The sequence below is a fragment of the Megascapheus bottae genome, chromosome 22 (genome assembly GCF_031878675.1).
Source record: "Megascapheus bottae isolate mThoBot1 chromosome 22, mThoBot2.hap1, whole genome shotgun sequence".
Classification (NCBI taxonomy): domain Eukaryota; kingdom Metazoa; phylum Chordata; class Mammalia; order Rodentia; family Geomyidae; genus Megascapheus; species Megascapheus bottae.
Window position 1 is genome coordinate 20245174 of NC_143530.1, and position 26754 is coordinate 20271927.

The 26754-nt window shown below is 39.9% G+C and overlaps 1 protein-coding gene across 2 annotated transcripts in view; it reads right to left on the reverse strand.

The window, feature by feature from the left end:
* The window catches only part of Cdkal1 (CDKAL1 threonylcarbamoyladenosine tRNA methylthiotransferase), a 519085-nt gene that overhangs the window by 4059 nt on the left and 488272 nt on the right, over positions 1–26754 (reverse strand). The window contains exon 16 of one of the 2 annotated variants that reach the window (XM_090356316.1): positions 23967–24036. The exons of the other annotated variant lie outside the window; for it this stretch is intronic. Coding sequence (XP_090212442.1) covers positions 23967–24036 — 70 coding nt within the window. The remainder of the gene's footprint in view (positions 1–23966; positions 24037–26754) is intronic. 2 annotated transcript variants of the gene reach the window in all.

Here is a 26754-nt window from a genome sequence, read left to right on the forward strand (position 1 = left end):
AGTGCTCTGTTCTACATCACTCATAAACCGCTATGTCTAGACAATTAACCACTACTTCCTGTGTTTGTTTGGGACTATAAGACCAGAAATAAGAGCTGGTTAGTTTCTCCTAGGCCTGAGATCTTTAACCTTTCTAAGTCACAGATAGCTTTGAGAAGCCAATAAAGACCACAGACCCTTGATTAGAAAATGGTGGAGGCATAAGTCTACATATGCACACAGCCAGCCACCTGTACCCTCTACACTGCTGAGGGAGGTTTGCAAAAAATCTCACTTCAGGAGTGGATATACATCCTCTGTGTCTTTCAGCACCTTTTCTCTTTAAGCAAAGAGCAAACAAACAAACAAACAAAAAGAACCCCCAATGTTTATGAAATTTTGGGCCATCTTTGAATGGGCATGTCAAAGTAGGAAGTGTCAAAATTTCAGCTCCACTAGGTTCAGGGAAGAATCTTCACCTCATTCTCAGCTTGTCCTTGGTTGTGTGCCTGCAGATAAAGAAGCGATGTGTGGTGCCAGGCTGGCGTGGAGAGAACTAGGTGCATCTACAACATGAAGGCTTGGGTGGGTGTATAATGTGTTGAAGACTAAATGATATGCATTTGCTCTTCCTTGAAAACAAAACAGCCAGTCAACCAAACAATTAGTGTTATAATATCTCCTTCTCCCAACTCATTTGCATGAATTTTTGATCCCCAAGTATACAAGTTATCTATTAACCAACCAAAGGAGAGTATCTGTAGTTGCATTCAACTTGGACATTCTTTTTTTCTCCCCAACCTTCAAAAATTAAATGCATTTGAGCATAAGTAACAATTAAAATTTTTTTATTGATACTATAGAGGTGACATAAGAAATGTTACAGTTACATGGGTCACGTAATGAGTACAATTCTTTTTTTTTTTTTTTCTTTTTGCCAGTCCTGGGCTTGAGCTCAGGGCCTGAGCATTGTCCCTGGATTTTCTCAAGGCTAGAGCTCTACCACTTGAGCCTCAGCACCACTTCTGGCTTTTTTCTATGTATGTGGTACTGAGGAATCGAACCCGGGTCTTCATGCATGCTAGGCAAGCACTCTACCACTAGGCCAAACTCCCAGCCCCAATATTTTCCTCCTATCTTCACCCACAAGATATATAATTCCTTTTCCAAACAGTGTCTAGTGAGTACCATTGCTGTATTTGTTTGCCCTTTGTTCCACCTTTTCTGTGCCCGGCTTACCCTCCCAAAGACAAATCGCCATTAAGCCTTTGAGATCTGCTCCTGTGCATATCCTCCTTTAGCCTCCATGTGTAACTCTCTAGAGACCTGTATAATTTACCATGTCTCAGCATGTGTAAGTATGTGTGTGTGCATGTGTGTGTAGTTAAATCTTTCATTGTGCTTACTTGTAGTTTATAGGCCCATTCTAGCTACCACAAATGAGAGAAAAGGTAAAACCTATATTTCTTTGGCTCTGGTTTACTTTGCTTAGTGTACATTTTTCCAAGTCTTTCTATTTCCTCACAAATGCTATGTCAGTCTTTCTGACGGAAGCATAGAATTCCATTGTATATATATATGCCACATTTTCTTTATCCATTGAGGGGCATCCTGGGTTGATTCCATATCTTGGCTATGGTAAACAAGGCTGCAATGAACATGGTTATGTTGGTCGCTTATGTGTGGCATTGTTTGTCTTCTACTGGATAAATGCCATGAGTGGGATTGCTGGTCCATGGTATAGCTCCATGTTTAATCTTTTGAGAAACCTCCCCATTGCTTTCCAGAGTGGTTGCACAAGTTTACATTTCCACTAACAGTATAGTGGAGTTCCCTTTTGGCTTACCCCTGCCAGCATTTGTTATTATTTGTTTTCTTGATACTGGCCATTATAGGTGGGGTGATGTGGAATCATCAAAGTTGTTTTGATTTGCATTTTTTTTTGTCAGTCCTGGGCTTGAGCTCAGGACATGAACCCTTTCCTTGGACTTTCTCAAGGCTAGAGCTCTATCACTTGAGCCTCAGCACCACTTCTGGCTTTTTTCTATGTATATGGTACTGAGGAATTGAACCCGGGTCTTTGTGGATGGTAGGCAAGCACTCTACCACTAGGCCAAACTCCTGGCCCCTCAATTTGCATTTTTTATGGCCAGAGATGGTGAACATTTCTTCATGTACACATTGTCCACTCTTACTTCTTCCTCTGAGAAGTCTCTCTGTAAGTCTAGCTCACTTATTGATTAGATTGTTAAATTTGGGGGCTCATTTTGGGGGGTTGTAATGGTCTCAAAAATTACCTAGGAATTAGTTTAAATAAAATATACAGAACTTCTACTGAAGCAGATTTATGAAAACAGACAAACCTCCCATGCTCCTAGATGAGAAGAATCAACACCATAAAAATGGCAATACTAAGCCAGGTGCAGTGGCTCATGCCACTGAGATCTGAGATCTGAGGATCAAGGTTCAAAGCCAGCCCAGGCACAAAAAGACCTGAGACTCTTATTTCCAATTAACCTCTAGAAAATGGGAAGTGGGGCTTGGCTCAAGGGCAGTAGACTTGAGCTGAAGAGCTCAGGGACAGCATCCAGGCCCAGAGTTCAAGCCCTATGACCCACACACAAAAAAATGGCAGTCCTGCCCAATTCACAAATTTAATACAATACCCATCAAAATCCAAAAATTTTCTTTAAAAAACAGAGAAAGCAATCCTAAAATTCATATGGAGTAATAAAAGACCCAGAATAGCAAAAACAAGCCCTAGCAGGACGAACAGTTGGAAAAGTATCAATACCAAACTTCAAACTTTATTATAAAGCCATAGGTTTTGGCATATGAACAGACCTGAGGACCAATGGAATAGAATAGATGACCCAGATATAAGCCCACAAATATATAGTCACCTAATAGTTGAAAGGGAGCCAAAACACAGGTTGTAAGAAAGACAACATCTTCAACAAATGGTGCTGGCAAAATTGGCAATCCACATGCAGAAAACTGAAGCTAGATCACCAGAATCACCAGAATCAAATCTAAATGGATCAAAGACCTTGATATAAGGCCAGATACTGTAAAAATATTGCAGGAATGGGTATGGGAAACACTAGGTTTCCTAAGTCAAAACTTCCTAAGATGCAGAATCACAACAAATCAAAGGAAGACTGCATAAGCGAGACTGCATCAAACTGAAGAGTTTTGGCAAAGGATATAGCTAGCAAGATATATAGAAAGCCCAGGGAGAAGATTTTTACCAGCTATACATCAATTGAGGGCCTCATATCTACAAGATACATAAAATATTTTGATACTTTAGCTTGTTATCTGGTATATTGTATTTGAAATAGGAAAGGGAAGGAGGGAAAACAAGATGAGGGGAGGGGTTGGGGGAGGGAAATGAGGACAAAAACACGAGAAGGGGTATCAATGTTTGTGAAGTAATGCACCTTCTATCTAGCAAATATAACTGTAACCCTTTTATTAACTACAATAAAAATATTTTGATACTGAGCTTCCCTCCTGTGCCTAGTGAGAAAATCTGTGTTCCTGAGTCATATGAAGAGCAGGAGACACTCTCCTAAAGATCAGGGTCAAGTCAACAGGGGTGGGAACACATAGCCTGTCCATCAAACTGGTACTTTCAACTTTTCCAAAATCAAGACCTTCATTTTGACTAAAGGAATCTGATAATTCGTTTTTAAAATATAAAGTTCAAAAGGCTGCTCTGGTGGTAGAGTCCTCAGTGCAGTTTGTACATTTCAATTGTCACTGAGGCTGGGGTATGGCACCATTGGGACCACGGTAGAACACTTGCCTAGAATGTTTAGGGAACTGGAGTTTGATATCCAGCCCTGGAAAAATATTCATCTGCCAAGGTGATCCTCAAGGAAAACTGATCAGAAATATGAAGTCTTTCCCCTTGACTATGTAAATAAGTAACCAAGGCAGAGTGCCACACAATTAAAGTTGCATCTCTACAATAAAAAGTGCATCTTGGTGAGTGGTTATAAGTAGCCAAAAGAAGACAAAAAGCTGATACTTAAAGGGCAATGCATGCAACTGACTTCAGAGATTTTTTTTTTCCTGGTCCTAGGGCTTGAACTCTGGTCCTGGGCACTGTCCCTTAACTCCTTTTGCTCAAGATGAGTAGTCTACCACTCTGAGCCAAAGTGATTCTTCTGGCTTTTTCTGTTATTAAAAAAAGGGTCTCATGTATTTTACTAGCCAAGCTAGCTTCAAATTGGGATCCTCAGCTGTCAGCCTCCAGAGTACCTAGGCTCACAGGTGTGAGCCACTGAAGCCTGGCTTTGTGTAGCCATTAGTCCCAGAAACTAAGTGTCAATGAAATTCAAGATTCCTTTGCATAATTTATGAAACTGAATGTCAACTCTAAAACCTGAATTCTATTCAGAAACAACCTCTCCAAACATATTTCAAACAGCGCAGGAACTGACCTTTGTTCAACCAAAAGATTCAGTTCTAACAGACTCATTGACAATTCCCATCTTGCATTCCATTCGCTTTGTTTAACACTGGTTTCTCCTTTCATTTTGTCATGCCAGGTCACCTATCTGCAATATGCGGACATTTTGGGGAAGGACCCTTCCTGAGCCTGCCAGTCAGGGCTGGGTGATCTCCAGGCTCTCATCCCCTGGGGCAGGGTAAACCAGTTACACAGAAATGCTCTACACATCCACAGGGAGCAGGGCACCTCCAGGGGACTATGAACCTGCCTTGGGCAAGACAACAGGTAGCCTTCAGGGTAAAGCCCCTGCTCATGCTTCCATTTCCCTAGGCTGACACAGACCTGCTGGGCCTCCTGGGCCACTCTGATTTGCCCTTCTGTGACTGGCTACAGCCCTGTAGGAAAGGTACAGGTACCCAGGGAGGGGCCAGTTGATGCTAGCCGAGTGGATGTTGCGTTTGTACTTGTTCTCCCTTGCTTTTTATATTGCCATTTTCAGATAATCTCCAAGTCAAGCCCAGAAAGCCCTCTCTTGTGGTCCATTCCTCCTTACTACAAATAACAGCAAGATGTAACAAGGAGCAGGCTGCAGGACCAGAAGCAAAGGGACCCAACAAGAAAGGGAGGGGACAGAGTCTGCTTAAAAACACTGAAGAGTTCAGCATGTGCTAGTTAGGCTCTAAATACATTACCTTCACTCTCTCCTTGAGTCCCCCAGAGACTCAACCATAGAGTCAATATGATTTCGCCCTGTTTGCTGACAGGCTTTAGGCATGCTAAGCACAGCCCTCAGATATACCTGAGATGCCTTTTCTAATCACCACAATTAAATGGGAAAACCTAGGCACTTCATAGTTATGGAAATGGTTCTCAGATTTAGATTTCCCATCAAACAGGCTTCATCTACCTCCTAAGGAACTAGTGATGTTAGTTTTTGCTTGCTTATAAAGGCCAGGGAAGACAGCTTCAGCACGCACAGACACATTTCTCACTGCCTGTCACACAATGCCTGGCCAGGTTGAGACTCTGTGAATACAGATGGCAGGTTGCTGGGGAGTCTCTGAACGCATGCACACATACGCACACACGCTTGAGGTGCTCACATTAGAACACACTGCACAATGTGTTTTAATGAGGAACAGTTGGTCTGGTTCTGCTGCAACACTTGCTACCTGTCTTCCCATCTTGAAGTGCAGCTTCCAGATGAGTTTTCCTGTCCCTGACACCTGCAGATGTTGCCAGGGCCCTGCGATACATGCCAGTGCCAGCTCCTTTCCTCAGACTGACAGGCAATCCATCCTTGGGCTTCATGCCATTACCAGACACCAGGATACAAAGGGGATGAAGGGTGCCAAGCTACCTCTCCCGATCATTCTTCTAGAGACCCCTCACATCAGGAGCATCTTAATACCTTATCAGTAACAAAGCTCAATTATCTCCAAACCAAAGATAATTGTATTTTCTAGTTTTTGAAATTTATGCCTAAAGACATGTTAGAAGCATAGCCCATCAGTGTCATTGGCATACTGGAACACAGAGGGATCAACCAATTGAAGGAAGAATTAATTAGGCTTTTTCATTTGTGCTAGAAGAGCATTTATATTTTATAAACCTCACAAACACACAAGAGAGCACACTGTCAGCTTTTCTGGATCACTTTTGAGTGATTCTACAGCAGACATTATTCGCATGAAGTTTTGCTCTCTTTCTCTCATCCCAAATGTGTAATTGCTATCAGATCATTAAAATTGCAAAGGCCAAACTCAAGAATAACTCACCATCTATCACTCTAATCTTAATATCTTGGATGGGTTTTTCTCTTATTTTGGTGATAGCAAAGTAAACACCAGGCTTTGCTAATAAGGCTGAACATAAATTATTAAACTATCTACCATAGGATCAAATGAATTTGAGATTATATTCTGAATAATTTGGCCTTGACAGTCACCAAAGGAATAGATCTGATGAGCTCCTGCCTGGCCTCGGCGATCTTTCTTTTTTAGGATGTCTAACCCTCAACTTGAACTGTGCCAAATGAAAGAAAGATAAATCATATCAAAATCTAAAGCTTGGCATCTGCCTATCACTGAATTTACTTTCTGTAAGATCATCTGACTCAAAGGATATAAAAAGTGCTCTAAGGCTCTGAACTTATTTTAATAGATTCAAAATAATTTGTGTAAACCTTTTCTTTCCAGGCTTACTCTGAAGCACAGCTAAGGACCTGAAGTGCAAGGATGAAGAAAAACCTGTTCAATAGCTCATATCTCAAGATAAATGAGACTTTATACCAGAGCCCCTTTCTAGACCTTGCCAGGCTCTGCAGAAAACCCACACAAAGTATGTGAGCAGTGCATGGAAATGTTAATTCATACAAGTCAATGTCAAAGAAAAGCTCCAAAACTGATTCACTTTTTCCTTTGAATATAAATTCATCTTCATATCAGAAAGCTTCCTCTTATTGCAATTGTTTTAATCTTTCAAATATTACAAACTAAGAGCACACCTGCTAATTTAGTAAGCTTTGCTAATATAAAGTGGGGCTTCTGTCCTCCATAATAAGAAATAGAGGTGACTGCAGTCTTTCTAATGCCATCTCTGCACTGCACTTTGGAGGGCATCTATCTTAGTACTCATTTTAATCATTCTTTACTGTAGCAACGGTGCCCATTGAAATAAGCTTACATTTTCCTACTTTTAGCACAGGATATTTAAGCAAGGGAGAGAGAAGTATAGAAGAATCAGATCTGTAATCAGTAACAGTATAAAAATGTTTGCTAAGGCTGTGCCATTGTCACTTATTTATACATAACTTCCCTAGATCTGCAAAAGATGAGGAGTTGGAGGCTTTGCCGGAAAGTCTATATATATATGAGCAGAGGTCTGGAACCTTATCTGGAGATGCAGTTATTAAAATAACAGTGAAGAAGAAGTATAAATTCTTTGTTCTACAAAGAGAACACACACACACACACACACACACACACACACACACACACACACACAGAGCAAACCTTAAAGAAAACCCAAATTATTTACTGGGTTAAAGTTGGGAAATTATTCCAGAACTTGTCATGTCTCTCACATGTACACACACACACACACACACACACACACACACACACACACACACACACACACACCAGGCTCTGATATACAATAGGAACCCAAGAGGAACACTTAGATCTATGAAGCCTGTAATCACATGGTTCATGGAAGAAAGAAAGCTAAATTAAGTGGCTGGAGATAAGCATTAGTACAAATGATAGCTCCTCCTCAGGTGAAGCAAAGCTGAAGATAGAATTGGGTCAAGATGATTTCCTATCCAAGGGTTCCTTTCAATAATCTCTTAAACCACAAGGGAGAGCATTCTCTTTCCATGAAGTGCACACAGGAAGTGGTAAATGACAATGTTGATAAACATAACAATTGGGAGTCTTAAATTTAATCATGAGTCCACTCAAATACTTTCAACTAAGTTTCCTTCCAATTAGGTAACCATGAGCACGTGCCTACAGATGCTAGCACTTAGTGAAATACAACCCTCTCATAATAATACTAGGAATATGGTTTTAGCACCATTGAGCTACATGAACTGTATAAAATGAATAAAGGAGATGACAGGTGCTTTGTTCTGTTTCAAGAGATGCATTAATCTGTAAAATATTTCCTACAGATCACTATGATAAGAATGATTACACAGTACGTACTTACTATAATTACAATAAACTTTACCATGGAAGAAAGTACATACCTCTGATTTCCTATGAAGTTCTACAATTCCATTAGTATGGATCCTTCCAAATATTCATTCCGAGTCATTTTTACCATCTCTTTCTGTTTACATTTTGAATTTAGATTTTAAAAGTTAAAAAAGGTTTTAGATTAGTTATTTTAACTGATTTGATTTTTGTTAAGATCTATTTACATTATTATGACAGTATGGTGACAGCTAGGTGCTGGTGGCTCATGTTTGTAATCCTATTAGGAGGCTGAGATGGGAGGATGGTGGTTTGAAGCCAGCCTGGGCAGAAAAGACACATCTCCAATTAACCAGTCAAAAACAGGAAGTGATGCTGTTGATCAAAGTGGTAGAGAGCTAGCCTTCAGCAAAAGAGCTCAGGAACAATTACAACATTTTTTTTTCAACATCCATTCATGTTGAAAGCACAAGAAAAAATAGGAATAAGAGGTACATTCCTCAAAATAGTGAAAGCCATATATGAAAAACCTACAGCCAGTATTATACTAAATGGTGAAAGACTAGAACCATTCACCCTAAAATCAGGAACTAGACACTCTCTCCACTTCTCTTCAATATAGTGCTGGAACCCTTAGCCAGAGCAATAAGGCAAGAAAAGGACATCAAAGGGATCCACATAGGAAAAGAAGAAATTAAACTATCCTTATTCGCAGACAACATGATCCTCTACTTGAGTGACCCAACAAACTCCACTCCCAAACTTCTAGAATTAATAAACTACTTTAGCAAAGTGGCAGGAAACAAAATCAATCTTCAGAAGTCAGTAGCCTTCTTGTACACCAACAATACACAAACAGAAGGCCAAATCAAGAAAATGATCCCATTCGCAATAGCCCCCAAAAGAATAAAATACTTAGGAATATTCTTAACCAAAGATGTAAAGGAATTATTCAATGAAAACTATAAAAGCCTAACAAAAGAAATTAAAGAGGACACTAGGAAATGGAAACACATCCCATGCTCATGGCTAGGGAGAATCAACATGGTGAAAATGGCTATACTGCCAAAATTGATATACAAATTCAATGCAATCCCCATCAAAATCCCAAAGACATTCTTTACGGAAATTGAAGATATAATCCAAAGATTCATATGGAACAAGAAAAGACCTAGAATAGCCAAAACAATTCTAGGCAAAAAGAGCAATGCTGGTGGTATTACAATACCAGACTTCAAACTCTACTATAGAGCCATAATAACAAAAACTGCTTGGTATTGGCACAAAAACAGACCAGAAGATCAGTGGAACAGAATAAAAGACCCAGAAATAGAACCACATACCTATAGGCAACTTGTATTTGACAAAGGAGCCAAAGATATACAATGGAAAAACACAGTCTATTCAATTATTGGTGCTGGCAAAACTGGGCACCCCTAGCCTTTCGCCATGCACAAGCATTAACTCAAAGTGGATCAAAGACCTCAACGTCAGACTGGAAACCGTGAAACTGCTACATGATAAAGTAGGAGAGACACTGGAACTCATAGGCACAAGCAACATATTCCTGAACAGAATCCCAGGGTCACAACAGATTGGAGAGAGACTTGATAAATGGGACTACCAAAAAATAAAAAGTTTCTGTACAGATAAAAACATAGTTGCAAAAGTAGAGAGACAGCCAACCAACTGGGAAAAGATATTCACCAACAATACATCTGACAAATGCTTAATATCTAGTATCTACAGGGAACTCAAGAAACTAATCCCCCGAAAACCCAATAAACCATTCACTAAATCGGCAAGGGAACTAAAGAGAGACCTATCAGAAGAAGAGATTAAAATGGCAGAAAAATATATGAGAAAATGTTCATCATCTATGGTCATAAAGGAAATGCAAATAAAAATAACCCTAAGATACCACCTTACCCCAACAAGAATGGCCAAGATTTTGAACTCAGACAATGACAGTTGCTGGCGGGGTTGTGGAGAAAAAGGAACCCTATTGCACTGCTGGTGGGAATGTAGACTAGTTCAGCCACTCTGGAAAGCAGTGTGGAGGTTCCTTAAAGAACTGAAAATAGACTTCCCTATGATCCTGCCATACCACTTCTGGGCATCTATCCTGAACAGCATGACCCAGGATATTATAAAGACACCTGCTCAGCTATGTTCATCTCTGCACTATTCACAATAGCCAGGCAATGGAAACAATCCAGATGCCCTACTGCAGATGAATGGATACAGAAAATGTGGTATATATACACAATGGAATTCTACATAGTCAACAGACAAGATAAAATAATGGCATTCGCAGGGAAGTGGATGAATCTATAGTGAATCATGTTGAGTGAGACAAGTCAAGACCTAAGGAACAAAAGGCATATGGTATCCTTAATATGCGGTTATTAAATCCAAAGAGTACAAGAGCGAGGACTCAATAACTGCATACTCAAAGCTATGAACATGGTAATGGAAATACAAACATAACTATATAGACATAAAAACTTATGACTCTATAGACATAATGTTTTATTTCATAAATTGATATGTTTCTGACATACAAACCCTTAGCCTAATTTTGATTAAGTTCTAAATACTAAATCCCAGAGATTGTAATTACAGATTCCCCCCTTGAACAATTGTTTGTTAAACTTGTCATTTAAAATATGATGTAAACATAAGCCATATAATGAATGATTGATGTTCTTAAGGTACTAGGTTAACTCTCATCACTTTTGCTGTCCCTTGGTTATCTCATATTGTTACACTATCTCACTTTGTTACCTGATGTATCGGATATATTTGTATTTGGTTATCTGAAATTGGATAGGGAACGGGGGAAAACAAGATGAGGGGTGGGGGTAGGGGGGAGGGAAATGGGGACCAAGACATGTGAAAGGGTATCAATGTATGGGAATTAATGCACCATCTATCTGGCAAATATCATGTAACCCTTCTATTAATTACAATAAAAATATATGAAAAAAAAGCTCATGGACAGTGCCTAGGCCCTGAATTTAAACTCCAAGACTTATCAAAAATAATAATAATAATAAAGTATGGTGACAGCCTGCAGATGCCTTTTTGGCTAATATTTTCCTTTTGGGCATGGGATAAACTTTAGACCTACTTTTAGCTAATTATACTCATCAGAAAATGATGTGATGTTTCTGAAAATAGGTTTCACAGAAAACATGGTTGCCATCTTTCTCATTTTTACTTGCTTGCTTTCTCTGAGGGAAGGTAGCTGCTATATGTAGAAGCCCAAATGAGAAGGTACTAAGGCCAACTAGCAGCAGCAAAGTACTAAGCTCTCAATGTGCCAATATATAGAAATCAAACTGTCATCACCACATGAATGAGTTTAGAAGCAAGTCTATTCCAGTTGAGCTTTCCATGAGACCACTTCCCTGACTGCTCCCTGAGGACAGACTCTGTGCCAAAAGCTCCCAAGTGAACTGCATCTGGATTTCTGACCACAAAATCTGTGAGTTAACAGTGTTTATGGCTTTAAGCTGCTCAATTATGGAAATCTGTTGTAGTGTAATAGATTACTAATACAAAGATACGTGGAATCAGGATTTATGACAAAGTGTTGCATAACAGTAGGAAAAATGAGTTTCCAATAAACATTTCTGGAACTACTGATTATGTCTATATTGAGCAATGCAAATTTTCTACTACACACAGAAGTGAATTCTTGATATATCAAATATTTGCAAAGACAAAATAGAAAAAGTTTTATACAACAGAGAAGCAAAACCCTTTGGACCCACAGGTAGGAGGAACACCTTAAACAACAAAAGTATACAAAGTTCTAAATTCACCAAAGAAGTTAATACAAGCTAAAACTACTACACAGACCCATGCTTGACTAAAACCTGGAGAAGTTCCCATCTCAACTCCAGAAAGTGGCAGCAGATACCACATGATCCAGTATTACCAGCAACTGTCCCCACAGACCATGGGAAGATCCCCTTTGCATTGCATCACTTTCAATGTGCACCTACCAGTGTCACAGACCCTTGGCATCATCTGTGCTTGTCTTATGGAACCTTCCCATCCCATGACTGCAGACCTGTTGGTCCCCTGCATTCATTGGAGGGAGCTGAAGATCTCCACATCCTCTGAGACCATCACATTTGGTATCACCCGTTTTTGCTCCATGGAACCTGGGGGCAGTCCTTTCTGAATCCCACACTGAGTTGATGGCATGTGCCATCACAAACCCCTCAGCCGCCAGCATTCTTGGAGAACATTCATTGCTCTATGCATAATTAGTCCCTGCAGTCCAGATTACTAAGGTGTTCATTGATGCTGTAAGCATCAATTTCAGCAGAAAGACTCACACACAGGTCATTTCAGCTCATCTGAAACCAAAGATAAGCACTTTCTGAAACTGACACCCATCTAAATAAAAATGTCTTTTCCAGCAAAATTTACACTTGAAACTAGGAAGAGAGAAATGATTAGAGCAGATGCGAACCATCAACATAGAAATAAAAGAAATATGAAAAGAAATATAGCACATCCACAGGAACAGAATGCCATAAAATAGATTGTAGTAGAAGGAAATAGTAGAAGGAAATATATGAAATTCCTAAAAAATTAAAATAATGACCCCAAGAAAGTCGTTGTGCAGAGAATATGAGAAATTCATTAGTGACAGAAATCACACACACACACACACACACACACACACACACACACACATACACACACCAAGGAAAACCTTGAAGCTAGAAACTTCAATCAACAAAACAAAAAGCACAATTGAGAATTTTTAGAATTGACTAGAACAAGCAAGAAAAAAATTTCTGAATTTGAAAACAGGTCATTTAAACCGATCAAGTCAGGCCAAAGGGTAAGAAGGCAGAGGGAAAGAGAAAAGCTTACAAAATACTTCATATAATGAGAATTTCAGGAAAAACGATTTCTCAAAACAATAAAAACCTTTCCAGAACTTCAAAGGTATATGGGCATACAGATATAAGAAACTCAATAGCTACTACTGAACTCAATGCAAAGAAAGCAACAAAAATCCCAAACAAAAGTCTTCACCAAGGCACAATATACTCAAAATATCCAAAGTATAAGACAAATACAGAACTCTAGGAATAGCCAGAAAAAGTCAACTCTAAGAGGAACCTATTAGAAGTATAGTAGATTTCTCAGCAGAAATCCTGCAAGCCACAGGAGATGGGGATGATATATTCAAAATCCTGAAAGAAGAAAATCGGCAACCAAGAATACCAAACTTGGCAAAACTACCCTCCAGGAATAAAGCAGAAATAAAGTCTTTACCAGGTCAGAAAAACCAGGAAATTCACTCCTGCTGATCAGTGACATCTGACCCCTGGGCCATCCAACATACAGAATAAAGGGAAGCTGGGTGCTGGTGGCTCACATTTGTAATCCTTGCTACTCAGAAGGTTGAGATCTGAGGATCATGGTTCAAAGTCAGCCTGACATGTAAGTTTGTGAGACTCTTATTTCAGATTAACCACCAGAAAATTGGAAGTGGCACTGTGGCTCAAGGAGCAGAGCACTATCCTTGAGCTGAAGAGCTCAAGGACAGTACCCAGGCCAAGTTCAATACCCACTACCAACAAAAATAAAATAAAGAGGAAAAGAAGACGAGGGGAGGGGGGGCTTTAGTACAGTAATGGTGGTGGACTTCAATATCATACTTTCCTCAGTGGACAGATCATCCAGAAAAAAGGATGATAAAATAACATGTGAGTTCAACTATACCATGAAGTCAGTGAACCCACAAGGCAATTTCAGAACACCCTACTCAATAGCTGCAGAATACATGCGTTCTTTTCATTATTATGTGAAACATTCTCCAGCGGATTATGTAGGTCTCCATTTTAAAAGCTGAAATTGTACTATGTGTCTTGTTAGGGTACTTGGAATAGCAAATATAAAATATATGGAAAGTGAATCACAACTTCCTAAGTACCCAATGGGCAACTAAAATAATGAAAAAGATAATACACGATTGAAACGAAGCACTGGGAGGCAGCACTGTAAACCCAGCTCTTCATGGGCTGAGGCAGGAGGAGTACCAGTTTTGAGGTCAGATTGAGATTCACAGTGATTTAAAAAAAATAACATATCCCAACCAAAACACGTACTAACTGGAAATGAGCATGACCTAGTAAAATTTGTGGGGTATAACAATAACAGCATATAGCAATAAATATATCATAAAGTAGAACAACTTCAGGTCAGTGACTTTCACAATTCATGTCAAGGATAAACCAAATTTCAAATCTGGAAACAAATTTTTAAAAAGCAGCACAAAAATAAATCACCATGGGACCTTCTCAAACCAGCTATCTACAAAAGCATAAGGATTGAAGATTCATCACTTCTTTACTGTTCTTGTTACTCTGCCTTAGAAAACGTTCAAGTTGGTCATCATTTGGGGGGTCTCTCACAGGGTGGCTAATCTGAAAGGCATTCGAATTTTGAAGGTTGCTTCTTAACAGGTAACTGTTCCAGATAATGGGCTTCCCTTACTGATTGGATATTTACGCTTCTCAGTACCTTTAGAGAATTGCTTTTGAGAGACAGAACAGGAGAAACTGTGTTTCTCCAAAGCCTTTTAAATGTAAGTACTGCAAACTGTTAGAAAAGGATCATACCCTATTCCTTTGAATATTTTTTTAATTTATTGAAAGGTAGTGTTCCATTATTTTAGTTATAATGAAAAGTCTGAGTACAAGAGGAAAAATGGGTTGTGGCTTTCATCATTAGGAAGGAATAAAAACTGAAATTTATGGTTAAAAGCAAGCTTTGCCATAAAGTACTCATCCTTATAGTTCCCAGAGAAAGAATTTTACTCTACAAGATTGTTATCACTTTAAGAGCTTTTGCAATCTGCTTATCAAGATGTCAAATGACTTCAAAGAGCAGATGGAGTGGCTTGATGGTGATTTGTTTAATGCTTAAATAATATATTCATGTTCTGAGTTGAAGTAAATGATTTCAACCTATTATTCACTCTCATCTGCCCTGATTCTGAGGAAGAACTTGTCCACTGCACACTGCACAGTACACTGAAAGCTAAGTGCATTCACCAAATATGTGCTGAGCACCAACTGTGGATGCTGTGCTAGGGCCTGGAGCTACAGGTGAACAGAGCAGATGTGTGGCCCTGATCTTATGAGCTTTTCCTCACATAGACAACTTCTACATGATTACTGGTTAAAAGTCAACCACAAACAAAAACCCACAACAGAACGAAACAAAACAAAAAATCAAAACTGGCCTGTGTGTGGAGAAAACCCCTAGTATTCACTCAGTACTCTTGGTCATGTAGAAGCAAGTTATTTCCAATCAGAAAATGTGAATAATTCTATCTCTGTAGGGCCATGTGAATGTTTTAGAGCAAAAGCTCTAAGCAGACATGCCATAGGCCACTTCTGGGTAAGGTGGGGTCTCCAGCATTGTCTCTGGTCTTGCAGTGAAGACCCACAGACTATGTGTGTCCCTCCCTGCAGATTCTGAGCACACAATCCTTGACTCCAAAGTGCTTGCTCAGTCGTGAAGAGCTTCACTTACCTGATTAAGCCTTTCTCCCCTTCAAAGTCCCCTTCAAATCTTGCCCCATCCACCAACACCTCTGTGGTGGAAATTGTTTGAATATTCTCTTCACACCAATAGCCCCTCACATTGTAAATTTTACCTTCCTAAAATAGATTTCCAAAAATAATGCTTCCCAATCTCCTTTGTTCCAGGGTGCAAGCACAAGACCGAGGTCTACAATCAGTTGTAACGGATGTGACCGTGGTTGGCAGTAAGCAGCCGCAGCCAGGCCATGGGGCCTCTCTGTCTTGTTGGGGTAGGGCAACACCTCTCACCGGGGGCTCCTATGTGTTAATGGATGTCATTTTCGGAAAACTCAGCAACAATTCCACTTTCCAACAATTCCAATGCTTCTTCGAACCATCTATGTAAATTCCTACCTATTTAAACTAGCTCAACTGTTTTCTGTGGAAAAGAATCCTTATCCTAGATTCCACAGTACTCTTCAAAGACTTCGCACTTTGTTATAATCTCTTGTTCCACTTTAGCCCTCTGGTACAGTACTGGGGACTGAACTCAGGGCCTTGCATTTGCTAGGGAGGTGCTCTACCACTTGAACCACTTCTGTGTTGGTTATTTTTGAGCTAGGATCTTGCTGTACGCCTGGACCCATCTAGGCTGCAACCCTCCTACTTTTTTGTGCTTCCCAATGACACTGAGAATAAGTGTGTAACACTCCATCTAGCCATTGTACTGGGTAACAGGAGTGTACCACCATACCCAGCCTTTGCTTGAGATGAAGTTCTGGAACACTTTTGCTTAGGCTGGCCTTGTACTTCAATGCTCTCCAATTTCTGCATCTCAAGTAGCTAGTAGGATGGCAGGCTTGAGCCATACTTGGCTGGATTTTTTTTTTTTATGTCTACCTATTATCTTAGTCCCTTTGGGCTACCATAATAAAAATGCTACAAATGGCATAAGCTTTTAAGGGAAAGAAAATTCATTTCTTACAGTTTTAGAGCCTGAGAAGCTTAAGATTAAGATGCCAGAAGATTTGGTGTCTGGTGAGACCCTGCTTCCTGTTTTAAATATAGTCAGTATTTTTATTGGATGTCTGGGGAACTGAATTTAGGGCCTTATGCATGCTAGGTAGGCACTCTACAATTTGAGCCATCCCTTCTAGTCACTTCTGCTATTAGTTTGTTTTTAAGCTATGGTCTTATGCTTTTGCCCAAGATGGCTTTGGTCAGTGATCCTTCTATCTCTGCAGTAGCTGGAATTACAGGCATATATCATCATTCTCCCCTTGGCAATGTCTTTGTTCTCACATCGTAGCAAGGACACAGCAACTTCTGAGGCCTGTGTAATGAAGGCAGAAATCCCAGTGGTAGGCTCTGCCCCATCATCCAATCACCCAAAGGCCTAACTCTTCCCTCCATTACACTGGTGATTTAGGTTTATACATAGAAATCATTTGGAAACACAAACACGGCTATGCAGCACCCATCTTCTCTTCCCACTGAGACTTTAACATCTTGGAGGACAGGATCACATCTTTTATACTTATATTCTAAGAGGTGCTTGTCAGAGCTGGATCTACCTTGGGCATTCCTAGGCTAATCATATAATCTACTGTATTACGTTAGGGAAGGAAGAGGGCATTATTATTGACACAGAACAACAGATATAAACTAGGACAGTCCCACTCAAATTGAGGCACAGGGTCATATCTGGCATTGGTAATTGGTAACTGAGTAAAGAGGCAAAGATGTTTGGTGACATAATAAAATAAAAATGAGGATGCTGAGAGTAGCTCTGGACAGCTGCTTCTGATCATCATAGGAGAAAGCAATCTCCTGAAGGCTGTCTAGTCCCAGCCTGGAGGGAGGGGGACAAGGCAGGGCTCTGAAGACTTATGTTCAGTGCTGCTGAAATACAACTGTGGCTCTCATGGGGAAGCTTTCTCTACCGTGTCCTTTTTTTTTTTTCCTTTTCTTTTCTGCTGGTCCTGAGGCTTGAACTCAGGGCCTAGGTACTGTTTCTTGAGCTTCTTTCACTCAAGGTTATTGCTCTACCACTTGAGCCATAACATCACTTCCAGAATGTCTGTAATTTGCTAGAGATAAGAGTCTCATGTCTTTCTTGGCAAGACTGGCTTCAAACTGCGATCCCCAGATTTCAGTTTCTTAAATACGTAGGATAAAGGAGTGAGCCACAGGTTCCTGGCCCTATACTACGTTGAGTAAATGTAGAAGCCCAGAAGACAGGTGTCACCCAAATGCCATATATTTAAGCCCTAGGACACAGGGGTCTGATTTTTCGCTCAGGGAGTCTGCTGGTACCTCTGTTTCAAGCTCACTGTTCAATTTCCCGTAACAATGGAGACAAAAGAGGAGTGCTTGTCTCATCGCAGCCCATGGTTCCTTTTTGGGATTTACACAAAAGTATAGAGAGCACAGTGTTCCTTATACTCAGGTGCCCTAGCCCAGGCTACAACTAATGCAGCATTACAAGTAAAAAGCCTCAGTACTAAGCACATAGAAGAGGCACACTATATGGGAACTGTTATTATTATTATTAAGGCACAGTGAGTTCTCTGATGCAAGCAATTCCCCTCACTATGCCCTGGCTACAACCCTCAGGAGGAAGAGAATTATCATCAGTGATTGCACAATTAGTGATGTGAGTGAAATGAAAGCTAATTGTTTATAATCGGCTAAACACTCAAGAAACTTTGGTTGGTATGCGAACTGGTCCAAGAAAGGTATTATAGACATACTGAACACAGTTTGAACTGATCCCATAACACTTGAGCTGGAGCGATGTCTGACAAGGTAAAGCTCACCGGCTCCGCATCACACAGTAGAACTCAGCTAGGCCCTCAGAAGTCTGCAGCAGAAACCCTGAAAAGCAGTATAACAGAGAGAAATGCAGAAAATACTAAGGGTAATACAGTTTTAATTGCTCACAATACTAATTTAACATAGGGGCAATAAAGAATTCAATCTTGTATAAAGTTTTTAAAAAAGGAATTGGAAAAAACTTCTTGGGATTGGAGCCAATATCTTGGGGGTAGAAGGAAAATAGGAAGGAACACACCCTCATTTGCTTCTAACACGGTTAGCTGATCTGTTTGAAATTAGATCCACTTTCAACTGTTTTAACTTAATTATTAAGCCATTTCTTAACCTTGTGAACGCAGTTTCATGTGCTTTCAAATCTGGCCCTAAACTAATAGAGCCTTTCACTTCAGTGGTTTTAGAAATGAATGTTAGATGGAGAGGAAAGCATTTTAAGGGTGTTTTTCTAAGGGTCAAAGCACTGAAAATACAGGATAGTTTGTACGTAAAACCCACTATGCCTGAATGTTCTGCTGGCCCTTTGTCTGGTAATGAGGCAAACCATGCCACCCTTTAAAACTTCTGCTTCCTTTCCAAGAGCAACTGGTTGCATTGGTGCTGAGCTATGTAACTACCTACGTGAATCCATCATGAAGCTCAAAGTCCCAACTGATGAGAAACAGGTGGCAGCCAGGCACCCCAGGGCAGTCGTCCCTGAACTTGTAAGAAACAACAGAGAAAGGCCACAGGGTCTAAAATATTCCCCTTTAAACAAGGACATAAAGAAGGGGAAGAGCAAGAATTGCCAATGCTATAAAAAACTGCAACAAAACCTTGGTGATGATTTGACATTCCCAGTACATGAAGGTGTCTCAGAGCTTGATGTTTTTTTCTTTCTTATTTTTTTTATGCATGTTCTGGGGCTTGAACTCAGGGCCTGGGTACCATCTTTGGGCTTTCTCAAGGCTACTGCTCTACCACTTGAGCCACAGTACCACTTTCAGCTCCTTCTATGTATGTAGTACTGAGGAATTGAACTCAGGGCTTAATACATGCTAGGCAAGCACTCTGCCACTAAGCTCCCAGCCCCTGATGTTGTTTCATCTGTGATTTTGTAAAAAAAATAAAAATAAAAAAATCAGTGGCTAGTAAATGCTTTTGAAATAATAAAATAATGTGCAATTCTTATCTTCATTAATTAAAATGAAAGGATGCTCTTGCATGTATCATGAATAATGATACTGCCCAAAATGGGCCATTTCTGTATATGTCATTTGCAGAGGAGAGAGACTGACCTTCTCCAAGATCGTATGTTTAAGTGGTACAACCAGTTTTCAAACCTAGGTATTCTTTCCTCCCCTCCCCCTCCCCTCCCCCTCCCTTTTCTCTCCCCCTCCTCCTCTTGAATTCAGGGTCTGAGCACTGTCCCTTAGCCTTTTCCTCTCAAGACTAGCATTCTACCTCTTAAGCCACACCTCCACTTCTGGCTTTTTGCTTATTAGCTAGAGTCTCTTGAATTTGTCTACACTGACTGGTTTTAAACCTAAATCCTCAGATCTTAATATCTTGAGTAGGTAGGATCATAGCCATGAGCCACCAATGCTCAACTAGAATCTAGGTTCTTAATTGGTATACTATAATGTGTAGTAGAAGCCAACTAGAGCAATTTTCGTGTGTGTGTGTGTGTGTGTGTGTGTGTGTGTGTGTGTGTATGCGCGCGCGCACACGCTGGTAATGGGGCTGGAACTCAAGGCTTGGCATTCTTGCTGAGCTTTGTCACTCATGGCTGGCACTCTACCACTTGAGCTACACTCTTGGATTTATTTGCCTAGGCTGGCTTTGAACCCCAATTCTCAGATCTCCAGGATTATAGACACAAATCACTGTCATCCAGCAGAGCTAAGTAGTTAAAAAAAATTAAATCCAAAATAAAACTAGGAAATAGTTGTTTTTAAAGCTGCAATTACTGAGTCCTCTCATCATGTATACTAACAACTATTGGGTTTCAGCTACTTTTTCTACCTTTTCTAATTTAATCCTGTATTCTATAAGTAAAAACACTGAGATTCAAAGAAGTGAGTTGTTTACCCTTCCAGAACTGTCATCATAAATTGAACTCAAACCCAACAGCCTTTAAGTCCTCTAGCACATTCACAATGTCATGCCCTCACATCACTTTCTAAAAAGCAGGTCTACCACTAAGAATGAATTAAAAAAGACAAAACCTTTGCAAGAGAACTGACTTTAACTTTAATGTTACAGTGGGGAGGGGCGGTTGCGTGGAAAGATGGTGTTCTTTCTAATCTTCTGCCAGGCACAGAACAGCTCTGACTTCCCTAAGTATCTATCTGAGAAATGATAAAACTCAGTGATTTGTTGTAAGATGGATACATACAAGTGAGGAAGAACATCAGAAGCAACACTAGTTAGCTTTTAATGAGATAGCAGCACTGTTCACAGTCTCATGTCTTCCGGAGGCAGACACGACTTTAATATCTTTTCTAATGGAACACACAGAAGATGATTAATATCCTCCATTTTCTCATCATTTTGTCTGAGCTTCTCATATCTAGAGTAAGCTGATTCTGTTATAGGAAGAGGACTTACTGTCCAGAAGTTAGCAAATAATGAAATTGAAAATAAAGAGGAGAGGCTGCATAGACGTGGGCTGAGACATACTGGCATAACTTACCCTGCCAGAAAGACAGCCTACTAGCAAGAATACAAGAGCAAAGGTTGACTCGGTTGGGGAAAACTGGAAACTCTGTGCACTGAGGATAGTTGAGGTGAGAAACAGTATGGCAATATAATTCAGTCTTCCAACTTTTAGATAAATAGCCCAAAGAACTGAAAACTAGAACTTGGCAAGGTATTTATATACTCATGTTCAGAGCAAGTGTTAGCCACCATGACCCAAAGACACAACTACTTACTGATGAAATGTTCACTGAATGTCTATATACATTCAATGGAGCATGAGTCAGCCTTTAAAAACAGAATGGAATCCTAGCTACAAAGGAGGCTGAGATCTGAGGATCCCAAGCCAGGGGGTAGGGGGGGGAGCAGAAAAGTCCCCATGTGACTCTTATTTCCAATTAACCACTCAACAGCCAGAAGTACAGTTGTGGCTCAAAGCGATAAAGTACCAGTCTTGTGCAAATGAACTCAAGTACAGTATCTAGGCTCTGAGTTCAAGCCCCATAACTGACAAAACGTAAATAATAGAAGAGTTGGAGTAGCTATATGTACCCAACACTCAGGAGGAAGATGCAAAACGATGAAAAGATGAGACCCTATCTTAAAAATGGTAGGTATGGGGGCCGGGAGTTTGGCCTAGTGGTTAAAGTGCTTGCCTAGCATGCATGAAGAGCCGGGTTCGATTCCTCGGTACCACATACATAGAAAAAAGCTGGAAGTGGTGCTGAGGCTCAAGTGGTAGAGCTCTAGCCTTGAGAAAGTCCAAAGACAGTGCTCAGGCCCTGAGCCGCAGCTCAGGACTGGCAAAAAAAAAAATGGTAGGTATGTATGTATATATGTATGTGCATGCATGCATGTATAGAATGTATATATATATATATATATAAATATAAAACACAATGTTAAGACTTTAAGACTAAACTGTAACACAAAACTGGAGAACATCATAATAAACAATTCATACAATGTGATTCCACTTACATAGGTACTTAAGAGGACAGAAATTTCTAAGTAAAGAGCCAAAGTTATTGGGAGCTGAAAAAAAGAGCAAATGGAGAATTGCTTTCTAATGAATACAAATTGCATACAAAGGTGAGCACACTAAATGCTGTTGATATAATTAGATATAATGCATCATTATTATATATATATATTGCACTTATGTATAGTGCATCATTGCTAAAGGACAAAAACAAAAACATAGGCTTGAGGACTGGGAGTTTGGCCTAGTGGTAGTGCTTGCCTAGCATGCACGAAGACCTGGGTTCAATTCCTCGGTACCACAGATATAGAAAAAAGCTAGAAGTGGTGCTGAGGCTCAAGTGGTAGAGCTCTAACCTTGAGAAAGTCCAAGAACAGTGCTCAGGCCCTGAGCTGAAGCCCAGGACTGGCAAAACAAAAACAAAAACAAACAAACAAACAAAAAACATAGGCTTGAGTGTGGGAAATATGAGGTAATAAATTCTAAAATTCCTGTTCTTCCTAATTCTAATTCTGTGACTCTAAGTGAGTTATTTACTCAGTCAGTGGATGCCCAGATTGCCTATCTGTGAAATCAGGATATTAAAAATCACAGGGCTTTTCACAGATTAAGAAGATGATAGAAATTGATACGTGGAAGATATTAGGCAAGAACACTCAGCCTAGAGTAATAACTTCATAAATTCTGGCTCTGAATCATAGCAATCAGCATGGGACATTTAGCTGATGGCAATTAAGAGATCTAGTAGTATAGTCAATAATGTGTTTTGATAATATAGCATGGTTCTTTAAAAAACAATCCTCTTTTAGAAATATTTAATGATGAATCTCTAGATAAAATAACAAATAAAATTTCATTACAAATTATCAGAGCATGGGAACAGAGTAGATAACACAGATTGGCTATGAGTTTATAACTATCAACAGTGAATAGTAGTATGTGGAATAATTATTCTTTGTTCTACTTTTTTGTATGTACAGTTACTTGAAAAATTTCACAAAGAGTTCAAGATTAGACTTCAAATAGAGCCAAACAAAGCAAAGCAAACTTGGCCTTACTCTTTGATGATGGCTCACAGGTACCTTTCTATCCTAACTAACGGCCACGGATTTGTCAAAGGCCTAAGAAAATCTATCAATACATTTTCTTCAGAAGTAAGCTGCTATTGCTATTATTACATTAAGATATTAAAATTGCCTCTCTAAATATCAAACACTCCTCTGTCACTTGGGAATCATTTTTCTAGAGAGTGGGTTTCATATTTCAATGTCTGACTAGAAAGCTTGTTAAGTAACAGGCATTATGGTACATAAGGCTAGGGCAAGAAGAGGTGAGTTTCAGGCCAGCCGGGGCACTTTAATAAGCCCTTCCTGTCTCAAGAACAAAACAAAATGCCAGATCCCTGATTCTAATTCCCAGTCTTTCTGACAAGAAACTTGGGATCCCAAAATCTACACTGTTCACAAGTTTCTAGATAATGCTGACACTTTTTTTTTTGCCAGTCCTGGGGCTTGAACAGATAACATAGACCCTTTGAGCCTGGGAACCATATTTTGAGAATTATTTGCCCTAGAATATATATGAAACCCTCTGTGTCTTCTCCACCCCTCTCCCACACACTCTTCTTCCATTCTGGAACATTCATTCCACAGTAAAGATCAAGATTCTTAGTTATCCCCTAAAGCTTCAAGGATGCCTTTTTGCTGACATTAATCATATTTAAAAAATATTTCTTACTATGATAGAGGTGACAATTCAGCTCCTACCTTCCCTAAGTATAATCAGATTAATTTTGTCTCTCTTCTCTATTCTTTTCTTGTTCTCTTCCTCTAATCGCTGAAAAGAAAAAAAAAATGTGATCCATAAGAAAACCTTCTTTCTAGTCAAAAATGTTGGGATTTGTTTGTCAATCTTACTAGTCATGAGGCTAAATGAGGCAGAGGAATTACAAGTTTGAGGCCACCTTCAATAAAATAGGAGAAAAGGGCATTATAGTTTTCCTTTTGTACTATGTTATGAGTATTTACTTAGAATTATCTGAAAATAACAAGGCCTAGTATTTATTAATTTATATAATTCAAAGTCTTGTCACATTCAGTCCAGCTTTGTCAAAGAAAACCTTTCTGTCACTGAATCTTGGAACTGGAAGACTCCCTCATGATCACTATTTTTTGGGGGTTGGGGGGGGAGGGTGTGGGGATTGATCTCAAGGTCTAGGCGCTGTCCCTGAACTCTTTTGGCACTACCATTTTGAGCCACAATGTCACTTCTGGTTTTCTGGTGGCCAATTGGAACTAAGAATCTCACAGACTTTCCTGCCAGGCTGGCTTTGAACTGTGATCCCTGGCGTTTACAGGTGGGAGCCCAGCCCCTGGATTAATGATCACTCTTTACTACCATGTTCCATGTGGGACAACCAAGGATTGTGGAAGCTCGTGTAGGAAAGGTCAATGTAAGAGTCAGAATAATCCTTGTTTCTGCCTGCCACCCTGAGCTTCTTTCTAAATCTGCCATTCTTCTCACATGTTTTATCAGAAGAGTTCAACAGGACAGCTGCTTGGACTTAAGTGAGACAGCTTAAATACAACACACAGGGCTGAAGATTTCAAAAAAAATGATCATAAAATTCTCAGTTAAGGATGTATACTAATGGAAAAGACTTTTTGAATGTAATGTTTTGCTTTACGTGCTTTGGGCTTTCTAGATTTTCTTGCAAAATGTATAAGGAGGGTTGTTTTTCTAAAAAATGTCAAGAAAAGCTCAGACAATTGAAAAAAGGTAAAAAGTTCTGATAAGTTGGCTGTGTAGCACTGAGCATATTATCTTAATGGAGAAACACAACAGCCCTGCCAAATGCAACAGTGACTGAACTATATGATCATAGACCAAATAATTAATCAAAAAAGAACTGCTTGTTCTGAAGTGGCCTAACTATGTAGGCTGGCCTGCAGCTCTCCATCTTCTTTCTTTGGTTTCCAGAATTCTGCATTTGTAAGCATATGTTGACTTGCTCAGTTAGTTAAACTGACTCCTCCAAGAGTTCTAGCACTGTGGCCGGATGACAGAGGCCACACTTGCATTCAGGAGGCTAAGATCTAGAGGATCTCAATTCAGGGCCAGCTCTGGCAGAAGAGTTTGCTAGATTCTTCTCTAGAAAATAACTAGCAAAAACCAGGTCTGGAAGCCTGATTCAAATGAAAAAAACAGAACAATACCAGACCCTGAGTTCATGTACTAGTACTCATGCCCCCACAGGTTCCACACCTTTATCTGTTGTCTTTGAGCTCAAAAAAACTGAGAAGTGATCAGTTTTGTAAGAATCAAAGTTGTTCTCTTCCCGCTAAAAACATTCTGATTTTCCTGTCAGGAAAAAAAAAAATGTACTATTGTGACAAATTCAGTAAGAAAGCCTTTTGATCCCAGGAAGTCTGGAATACATTTAAAAATTGACATAAGTAAGGAGGGTAATAAGGGCATGGATCAAATGACAAAGCATCTGCTAAGCAAGTGCAATCCTCAGTGCAAACTGAGGTGCCTCTAACAAACAAATAAAAATGAGAAGTAAAAGTAAGATTTATCTATTTAAAATCACAAATGGTGATTAAAAAAAACTTGGGCTGGGAGTTTGACCTGGTGGTAGAGTGTTTGCCTAGCATGCACAAAGCACTGTCCTTGGACTTTCTCAAGGCTAGAGCTCTACCACTTGAGCCTCAGCACCACTTCCAGCTTTTTTCTATGTATGTGGTACCGAGGAATCGAACCCGGGTCTTCATGCATGCTAGGCAAGCACTTTAACCACTAGGCCAAACTCCCGGCCCCTCAGAGACAGATTTCTAACAATATAATTTCAGTTCTACATTACTGATGCTTCTAGGTCATCTATCCCAGCCTCCAAATAAGATGGTTAAAAAAGTAAATAGAAGCCGGGTGCAGTCACTCACACCTGTAATCCTAGCTATGCAGGAGGCTGAGATCTGAGGACTGAGGTTCAAAGCTAGTCCATGCACAAAAGACCATGAGACACTTATCTCCAATTAATCACTAGAAAATGGGAAGTGGTTCTAGGGGTAGGGTGGTAGCCTTGAGCTGAAGAACTCAGGGACAATGCCCAGGCCCAGGGGTAGGGTGGCAGCCTTGAGCTGAAGAGCTCAGAGACAGTGCCCAGGCCAAGAGTTCAAGCCCCATGACACACAAAAAATTAATTAATTAATAGCCAGGCACTGGTGGCTCACACTTGTAATCCTAGCTACTATGGAGGCTGAGATCTGAGGATCATGGTTCAAAGTCAGCCTGGGTAGGAAAGTCCCTGAGATTTGTATCTCCAATTAATCAGTAGAAAAACCAGAAGTAGTATTGTGGGTCAAATTGGTAGTGTGCTAGCCTTGAGCTGAAGAGCTCAGACACAGTGCCCCAGGCCCACTGTTCAAGCCCCACGACCAATAAAGATAAATAAACAAACAAACAAATACATAAATAAATTCTCATAATAGCAAACACTAACATTTATCCTTTTTAAGCAAACACTCAGGGTTTTAACAAAAGTGTATCCATGTC